Source organism: Callorhinus ursinus, unplaced genomic scaffold (genome assembly GCF_003265705.2).
Source record: "Callorhinus ursinus isolate GAN/ISIS: 27379988/994484 unplaced genomic scaffold, GSC_fseal_2.0 scaffold9, whole genome shotgun sequence".
Taxonomy (NCBI): domain Eukaryota; kingdom Metazoa; phylum Chordata; class Mammalia; order Carnivora; family Otariidae; genus Callorhinus; species Callorhinus ursinus.
In genome coordinates, this window is record NW_027397071.1 from 50,168,582 (window position 1) to 50,178,527 (window position 9,946).

General features: G+C 37.9%; 1 protein-coding gene across 2 annotated transcripts; it reads right to left on the bottom strand.

Moving 5' to 3' along the window:
- Positions 1-7,730: 7,730 nt before the first annotated feature.
- On the bottom strand, positions 7,731-8,054 carry LOC112824067 (large ribosomal subunit protein P1-like). Of its 2 annotated transcripts, XM_025871917.1 has the most exons (2): positions 7,968-8,054; positions 7,731-7,907 (listed from the first exon to the last, which is right to left on the bottom strand). In XM_025871917.1, exons 1-2 carry the CDS (start codon positions 8,052-8,054, stop codon positions 7,731-7,733), a joined length of 264 nt encoding a protein of 87 aa, XP_025727702.1. The 2 variants fall into 2 exon arrangements, with proteins under 2 accessions (XP_025727702.1, XP_025727701.1); XM_025871916.1 differs by having other exon boundaries at positions 7,731-8,054.
- Between the last annotated feature and the right edge of the window lie 1,892 nt (positions 8,055-9,946).

Consider the following 9,946-nt stretch of genomic DNA (forward strand, 5'->3'; position numbering starts at 1 on the left):
TTTTATTTTATTTTATTTTATTTTATTTTATTTTTAAAGGTTTTATTTATTTATTTGACAGAGACATAGCAAGAGCAGGAACACAAGCAGGGGGAGTGGGAGAGGGAGAAGCAGGTTTCCCGCAGAGCAGGGAGCCCGATGCGGGACTTGACTCCAGGACCCCGGGATCATGACCTGAGCCAAAGGCAGACGCCCAACGACTGAGCCATCCAGGCACCCAGGAGTTTGTACTTTTATTGCTTGGGTTCTGTGGAGCTGCTGATACTCTCAACATAGGGGGCTAATAAAATTAAGAGACTGTTCATGGTAATGGACTTGGACATGGTTCCTCAAACCAGAAATACTCACCCCAGCAATACTCAGATACTTTCAAGAACAGTTACTTTCTTTTTTTGTTTGTTTAAAGATTTTATTTATTTATTTGACAGAGAGAGACACAGCGAGAGAGGGAACACAAGCAGGGGGAGTGGGAGAGGGAGAAGCAGGCTTCCTGTGGAGCAGGGAGCCCAATGTGGGGCTCGATCCCAGGACCCATGACCTGAGCTGAAGACAGACGCTTAATGACTGAGCCACCCAGCCGCCCCAAGAACAGTTACTTTCAATTAAAAAAAAAAAAGAAAACATTTCCCCTTGAGTTTCCAATAGTCTTTCCCATTCTCCTTCCTCTTTAAGGAAGGGAAGAGGTAACCTGAGGGGAGGAAATGTGAGAAGGCAATCCTTCCACCTGGCAGCTCTCTTTTAGACTTCCTCCAGTGTATCATTGGCCCTCTCAAAATGTGCTGAGAATGGAAATCAGTTCTTTATATGGATGGGTAGTGCCAAGTAAAGGGAATTGATACCTTATTATTGGGATATCGTGCTCTTTCTCTGAGTACTTTGTGCTTACCTTAGACACTGCACTGTTGACAGTGCGCCCAACTAGATTTTAAGCAGCTTGAAAACAGAGTTCAGGTCTCGAGTCTATATCCTCTGCATTTAACAGTGCCTAGTGCAAAGCACACATAAAATTGTCAAATGTCTGGATAAATGCTGAGTGTATGAATGCTGCCTAGATAGTATTGGCTTTAAAGCAGCTGTACCAGGGCTTAAATCCTCATACTGTTGATTATTACTGAGTCTGTGGTGAAAGCATTTCAGGGAAAGGCTAAGAAAAAGACTTATGTAAGGTGAAGACATAATCATGTCCATGTGGATTATGGTTCTGCTATGGTTCTTATGGACAGTGAAACAATGAGATGAGGTCAAATAATTTGTGTTAAATTCTGAAGGCTGTCTTTTCTTAGTCTTTGTAATTCTAGGCACTGCTTTACTTAGACAATAAAAATATACTGAATTTGTGTGCTTACAAAATATATCTTGAAGTAAGCCCCTCCAAAAAGATTTTTATTTATTTATTTATTTTTATTTTTTAAAGTATTCTCTCTGCCCAACATAGGGCTTGAACTCATGACCCTGAGATCAGGAGTCACATGCTCTACTGACTGAGCCAGCGAGGCACCCCCAAAAAGATTTTTAAATCAACAAATATTTACTGAGTATGTGTGAAGCATTAAGGTAAGGCCCATAAGGAATAACACTAATAAAGAACCAATCCTTGCTTTCAAGGAATTTACAATCAACAAACACTGTGCTAGGTTGTAGGAATCTAAGTATGGCTGACTAGGATCCTACCTACCCGGGACTTACAATATGATATGAAAAACAGATAAATGGATGATTACATGTACTGTGATCTAGTGTTTGAACCTTTCTCAGGGCCAAATATACATAGTTTGGTAAAAATTTGAAGAAATTTGTGCATTTGAGATTTTGTAAAGTCTGCAGTTTCATTCTAGTTAAGTAGTACATAAAATGTTTTCGGGAGTTGGATATATTTCAGGAGTGGCAGTGATATGATATGCAACCAGGAGAGAGAGAGACAAAGGGGAGAAAAAAAAGAGTTGATCATTTTGAGGTGACATTAAATTATCTTTTGACACCAGCTGTATCTTTTTTATAACAGAAAGTGGAAACAACTCTGTCCTTGACCTTCAAAAAGAAATTGACTTACCTAGCTTAACTATTCAAACAAACAACTGTGTACTCTCTTCAATTCCTATGATGATTTTGATTTACTGTAAATGACTGAATTTAATGAACTAAATTATGCTATTTAAATGCATTTTGTGAATGGTATTGTAGTTTGTTACAAAGCATTATGTCTATGCTAAATTGTGCCGTAAATGATATGGTATGGAACATATGTGCTGTATTCATAATTTAACTGTAGCTATGGAGTACCTTCTTGGATAGGACATACTGAAAAAGGAACCTTTATTTACCTGGTGAAATGAAGGTGATATCTCAGCAAATCACTAGGTCTTACTGACCTTGGCAGAATTACAGTGCTAATATTTTCACATGGATGAACTGTTCTTGAACAATTTCTCTAATGTATATGGCAGAAATAGGCTTTCCATTAAAACTGGGTATATATGGTATATCTTCTCTTTCCATTTTTTTCCCCTTCAACAAACATTTACTGCAGTCATTGCAAGGATAATTCCACCTCCATTAAGGTACATGTTTTCTCCTGGCCTTTCAAATGGTAGAGATAATAGAATACAAAGGTTTGTCCTGCAGTTATGCTGGTGGTCTCTGAAAGGACTTGCATTAAATAACACACTGCTTTTTCTGTTTCTGAATAATTCGAGAAAACTTAAAAATTTAAGATTAAACACTGGAGCCAAAATATCACCTTTATTACTGATAATAAAGTTGGCTAAGTTGGCTTAGTGTGGGAGCTAAATTTTCTAACAATATCCTGACTTCAGGTATACTTATTTACTAGGTCCCGGGCTTCTTTATATGGAAGGACTGCTGAAGTGAGATTTTTAACATGGAAGAGCAAAGAATTTGTGCTTTTGCAGGACAAGCTCATCTAAAGAGAAAAAAAGAGTTGAGCCAATTGGAGCATGCCTAGTTACTCTTTGCAAAATGTACCAGTTAGGTTTGAATGGTGGTGGAGAGAGGGCCTAGCTCTTTTCATAGGAAGGAAACATTAAACATGAGAAAATCATTCCCCAATAACAAGTGTAGTTTTTTTTTTTTTAAAGAACAGAAAAGTTTATTGCTAGAGAGAAATCCACATTTCTGATGATGCTTCCATTTTCCCCTCTAAGGAGTATCTTCATGACAACAATATATCTGTTATTTGATGGAAGGTGAAGACATAGCAGCTTTCGGGGTGGTCACAATTACAAGTACAGGGAGAATTGCTTGGGAATTGAATGATCATTCTCAGTACTTCACTGCTGACCACTCTGCTATGCTGACATAGCACAAGACAAAGAGTCAAAAGGCTTTGGTTCTAGGAGAAGTTTCATGGTCATTAGCTCTTAGTTTGGGCTACCATAACAAAATACTACAGATAGAGTAGTTTAAACAACAGACACTTATTTTCTTGTAGATCAGGAGGCTAGAACCCAGATTAGAGTTTCAGCATGGTTGGTTTCTGGTGAGGACTCTTCTGGCTTGTAGGCAGCTGCCATCTTGCCGTATCCTCACCTAACCTCTTCTTTGTGTGCATTTGGAGACAGTAAGCGAGTGCTCTCCTTGTAAGAATACTAATCCTTTCATATCTGGGGCCCATCCTTATGACTTCCTTTAACCCTTAATTACTTTCTTATAGGCTCTGTTTCTAAATGCAGTCACACTGGGGGTTAGGGCTTCAATATGAATTAGGGGGTGAGGCACAATTCAGTCCACAGCAAGCTCATTGTGTGACCAGGCAAGTGATTTCTGTTTCATTTTCCCTTCCTATGAATGGGAGTTCATGCCTTATGTAACCTTAAAAGGTTAACAGTACATCAAAGTAAAATCATAGGCATTAATTCTAAAGTGTTTAAAGTGCCATACAAACACCATTATTTTAATTTATTTCTGAATCTAATAGTTACTGAGGGTAGGTTTTTCTTGTTATTTAGCCATCCATAGTTCTTTTTTTCTTACCTGAATATTTCTGGATAGTAGATAGGAAAGTTAAGTTATGTTGGTGGTCTCACCCCTTTAAGAAAATATCTTTTGAGGGTGCCTGGCTGGCTCAGTCAGTGGAGCATGCAGCTCTTGATCTCAGGGTTGTGAGTTCAAGCCCCACATTGGGTGTAGAGCTTACTTAAAAAAAAAAGAAAAAGGAAAAGAAAACATCTTCTGGAGGTAGAGAACAGCATGAAGTAAGCATTGCACATAAGAAATGTCAATTTTTCCATAATGACATCAAACATTCAGCAACTAGATTTCACAACCAACCAATCCTATGGCAGGAAATAAGAGTTAAATTTTATTTTGATTGTTTTTGAAGGAGAGTTTTTGGATCAAATGAATGAAAGATTAAGAGAAGAAATCTGTAAAGACCCATCTCAAATTGTACTGCAAAGGAATATCATAATGTCAACACTGGACAGAGTATTTTAAGCTGGTGGGTGAGTTTTCTCATTTTAATGAGATTGCTTCTGAATTTAGCTTAGAGTTAGGGGTATGCAAATGACTAGACAGTCAATTTTGATGAGTTGCTGTAAGAAAAGAATTAGTCATTTTTCTGTCCTGTATTTGGCATATTTCTCGGAGTGATTCATTTAACACATCTCTTGGTAATATTCTCTCTATATTTATTTTAGAAGCAGCAGTAAATGTTACAACTAATATTTTTAAATATTGTAATGGCAAAAAAATTTAATTTAAACTCTGAGCTCATTTACTTGCTCTTTCTTTTTTTAAAAGATTTTATTTATTTATTTGACAGAGAGAGGGAACACAAGCAGGGGGAGTTGGAGAGGGAGAAGCAGGCTTCCCCCCTGAGCAGGGACCCCAATGTGGGGCTTGATCCCAGGACCCTGGGATCATGACCTGAGCCGAAGTCAGACGCTTAACAACTGAGCCAACCAGGCTCCCCTTACTTGCTCTTTCTTAGGATTGTAGCACAGAGTTACTTTGGGAGCAGGAGCAATATGATTCTTACCAGAGATGTAAAACTGTTTGGTAATACAATCTGCAAGTTGAGGGTTGGAGCTGGTGTGTGAAAGTCATTCATTGATAACTAGAAAAATTTCAAGGGCCTTTCTTTATGATTGGCCACTATGAATGGGTATGGTTGAAGCAAACAGGTAGAAGTCGGTTATTTTTGTTTTTTTGTTTTGTTTTGTTTGTTTTTAGTTTCAGAGGTAGAATTTAGTGATTCATCAGTTGCCTATAACACCCAGTGCTCATTCTGTCAAGTGCCTAAAGGTCAGTTTTGACTACAATTTTCCACATCAACAACATGGAATTATAATGTCAGAGATATTACATTTTTCTGAATGCCAAAAACAGAATTTTGTATGGTTATTCTAGCAAGTCTTTAGGATGATATACAGGTAAGATTCAGAGACTTGGGAAATCAAAGTATATAAAGTAGAATGAACTCTGGGGACATGTGTTTAGAGCCCCCAGGCCACACTTGCAGACGACAAAACCAAAACCAAGAAATAAAAATGATTTGTTCAAAGTTACCCAACAAATTAGTGATAGAACCAGAACTACCTTAGGTCTCCTTATAATCCAATATTTCTTATATACAATAAAGAGACAAGCATTAGAGTCATCCTATGGAGAAATTAAGGCAAAGGAAATTCCTAGTATGAACACCAAAGCATTTAGGATCATAGAATCAGGTCACCTGAATGTTTAGAAAAACTTAAAGATTAGGCCTTTAAATGTTGTTTAATCTAATCTCCTACACAACACTCGAATTCAGTCTATGAAATCCCTGCCAAATGGCCAATGTTTGCACACTTAGAGTGATAGGACACTTGATCTTTGATCTCTAGAAAGCTTAGGAAGTTAGAAAGTTAGAAAGTTTAGTGTTATATTGGGCCTAATTTATCTTCCTGCAACTTCAACTCATAGATTTTAGTTTTGCTTTCTGGTACTTCAAAAATCATGCAGTTAGCCACAGGAGTATTACCCTTTGTCCTCTTTCACGTGTATTACCCTTGTCTTTTCTTACATCAATGCTCTGTTTTAGTAGAACATACTTAAATGTCCACTGGACCAACCATAAATATGCTTACTACCAAAATATTTCAAGTTCATTGTGTAAAACAGGCCTGGAAAATCTCACGAAAGGGGTAAGAAAAGGGAAACTGGAGTCCATTATAATTCATTTATGCCAATTGTTTGATTTCTTTGATGTCTTTGCAAATGCTGGTTTTCCTGTGGGTCTCAGTATGACTAATATAATCTCTTTCCTCAGGTTGATTCAACAGATTTTCTAAAATTGATTGACTTGTTCTCTCTATGTATCTTTGTGAGATCTTTATTTTTGTGTACCTAGTGTTAAGTAAATTTGATGTATAAAAATCAGATTTAGACAAAAAGTTCAGAAAATGATCAATACACTCAAATAATTATTTTATTTTTTTAAAGATTTTATTTATTCATTTGAGAGAGAGGCAGACAGAGAGCACACAAACAGGGGGAGAGGTAGAGGTAGAGAGAGAGAAGCAGACGCCCTGCTCAGCTGGGAGCCTGCCGTGGGGCTGGAGATCATGACCTGAGCTGAAGGCAGATGCTTAACCATCTAAGGCGCCCCAAAGAATTCTTTTAGATAACAAGTTTTCCAAATTCCCTTAAGGTGTAATTAAAATAAAAAAAAAGTTCTATTTCAACCTAAAATCTCTGGAATACTTTGAGTACATAAAGTAAGACACAGACATTTGAAAATTCCATGAGGGAGAAAAAAATTACAGAAATAAACTTGTGGACGAACAAATAGAAACAGGGAGGTAAAATTCAACACAAAAAGGCTATCTGATTTAAAAAAAAAAAGGCTATCTGAATATTACCACATTTTGGGGCCTGCAGACATGCACCAAGCTTTGCTGTTTGAGAGTTAGTAATGGAGCTTGTGGCTCAGCCTAAACAATTCAAGTATCATTTCAACCAACCAAGTGTTCCTGGACTTAGAGAAAAGATAGGTCAGGTGTATGTCATATTTATTGGAAATATATCCATATTACATAGTCAGAATAGAACTTGAAGTTTACAACTTCAAGAAACATTCTGCTGTTTGTGTTTTTAATCCATCCTAATGTCAAGGAAGTTTTTCCTCCTGATCTAACCTAAGCCTCTAGCTTGATTCTCTTGGAAGAAAAAGTTACAGCTGGTTATCATCTCTTTGTAAGGACCCTCTGTGCACACAGGCCCCATTTCTCTCTGGATCATGAAGGCCTGAATTTGACATGAAGGTCATGGTGATTTTGTCAGGACCTGGTAAGTGGGAAGATTCTCTTACTGTGCCCTATTTTATCCCAGTGAATAAAAGCCAATTAAAGGACAGAGGCAGTGCTTACCAGCACTTATTTGTCTGGTTCAGGCTCCTGCCTCTGCACTTGCTGGGGCCTAATTTGATATTTTATGGTAATGTTTTGGAGTATAAAGTTAAGTAACCTTATAATGGTAATGAGAATAGGAAACATTTATTTTTATTTTATTTAAAGGTTTATTTCTTATTTGAGAGAGAGAGTGGGGAGAGGGATTTTCTAAGCTGACTCCCCTCAAGCCTGGAGCTCCATGGCCGCTGGATCTTACAACCCTTAGATCATGCTCTGAGTGGAAACCAAGAGTTCACTGCCCAACAGGATGAGCCGCCCAGATGCCCCCATTTATTTTTAGTTTAAGAGTTCAGCTTTTTATTAACAGATTACAGAAGAAGTTTAGTCAAAAAGTCCAAAGCCCATGTCATCCTCAGACTCCTCTGATTCTTCTTTCTTGGCTTCCACTTTCTTCTCAGCTGGGGCAGCAGTGGTGGATGGAGCAGGACCTCCTGCTGGGGCAGGTCCACCAGTCCCTACATTGCAGATGAGCCTCCTGATGTTCACATCGGCCAGGGCCTTTGCAAACAACCCTGGCCAGAAAGGTTCAACATTTATACTGGCTGCTTTAATGAGGGCATTGATCTTAGTCTCTGTGCCCGGTACTTCATCATCCTGCAGGATGAGGGCTGAGTAGATGTGGGTGAGCTCCAAGACAGAGGCCATGGTGCAGGTGTGTGCTGAGCAGGCACTGACAGGCGAGGTGCTGGTGGTGCGGATAAAGAGGAGAGCCTTACTCCCAATGGGCCTTAGCTTCCTGGGCAGGACCCAGCACCTTAAAGGCAGCTGAGGAAAGGAAGGAAACATTTCTTTATAAATGTAAATAAAGAATAAAGTTCATTATAAAATTCTGAAATATTTCTCATCCTTAGTGACAAAATTGACTATTTGCATTAGATTGAAAATTACTCTTACAAAATCTTCTGAGCCAGTGTTATAGGAACCAAACATGAGACTGACTTTAGATCAGGTCTGGACCAATATATTTTGGTTTCTGTTAGAGACATTTAAAATGTATCTTCAAAGCATTTAAAAGTATATTTTAGGCTACTTGCTTTATGATGAACCTTGGTATAGCTTCATTTTTAGGGGGTATATAATTTCCATCAAAATTGGAAAAGTTTTGGTTATTATTTCTTCAAATAGTTTTTCTTGTCCCTTCTTCCCTGTCTTCTCCTAGGACTTCAATTACTCATGTATCAAGCTGCTTGAAGTTGTCCCACATCTCACTGTCCATTTTTTTTTTCTTTTCAGTCTGCAATGTCAAACTACTCTTAATCCTATCCAGTGTATTTTTCATCTTTAGAAATTTGATTTTGGTCATTTTTGTATCTTCCATGCTCTTTTCATGACTTAATGAATTTGGTTGTTAGACATTGTGAAATTTATGTTGTTTAAGTGTTTGATTCTTTTGTATTCCTATAAATATTATTGAGCATTGTTCTGGGCATTCAGATAACTTGGAAATAGGTTGATCCTTTTGCAATTTGCCTTTAAGTTTTGTTAAGTGGCACCAGAGCAACTTTAAGTCTAGAGCTAATTTGCCCCTACTCCTGAGACAATGTCCTTCTGGGTTCTCTACCTGTTGCCTATGTATTATAAGGTGTTTGTTCTGTTTTGTTTTTAGCTCTGGCTGTGAGAATATTCCTAGCCCTGTGTGAGCTCTGACAATTGTTCCACCTGCTCTTTTCCAGTGGTTCTTTTTTCAGCCTTGAATAGTTTCCTCTTATGTATGTGCTCATCAACACTCAGTATGAGACCTGAAGGGTACCCTCTGCAGATCTACAGATCTCTTCCTTGGTACCCTGGTACTCTCTCCTCCTGGGTACTCTGTCCTGTGAATTCTAGCCACCTTGGCTTCCCCAAATTCTCAACTCTGTCTCTCAACTCAGGGAGACAGCTTCTTTTATTTCCCCTTCTCTCAGGGATCATTGTCCTGCACTGCCTGTTGTCCAGTGTCTGAAAACTACTATTTCATATATTTGTCTATTTTTTTAGTTACTCCACCATAGCCAGAAGTGTCATCCTAAAAGTCCGTATATTTTAGGACTCTTAAGTGAGAAGAATAGTTTCTGGCTTTCTAATAGTATATCCTTAAAGTGTTTAATACATAGTATTTAAAGCTATTTATATAAACAGTTGAAGTCTTTCTTCGGGGAAATTAAAACAACAAAACTTGATTGCATATCATGCTTTCATATTTTGCAGATGTTAATATTTAATCATATGCAGAACCATTTAGCTTAAGTGCATTAATGTAACTCATTTAAAAGAGGCCAGTAATTGTCCTATTAACTCCCAGTCTGGATGTTATCTGCTCTGCCCTGCTGGTAAGGCCAGAGGGGGACTCTTCTATTGGCACCCACAGAGATTGCTCTGATCTGTTGAAAATCCTGTTAAAATCTAATTACTTAGGAGAATCAGCCAGGGAATATCTAATGAGCTCTAGGAAACCCACTGGAAGAAATTCTGTATTACTAACGAATGAAATGTCTTCTGTCTTTCAATTACACTGGTACCACATGAATGTAATTGCTGCCTTATAAAATGTGACTCTT

What these genes read in the sequence shown, in the direction of transcription:
- LOC112824067 (XM_025871916.1), bottom strand. Translation starts at nt 8,054, where the DNA reads ATGGCCTCTGTCTTGGAGCTCACCCACATCTACTCAGCCCTCATCCTG.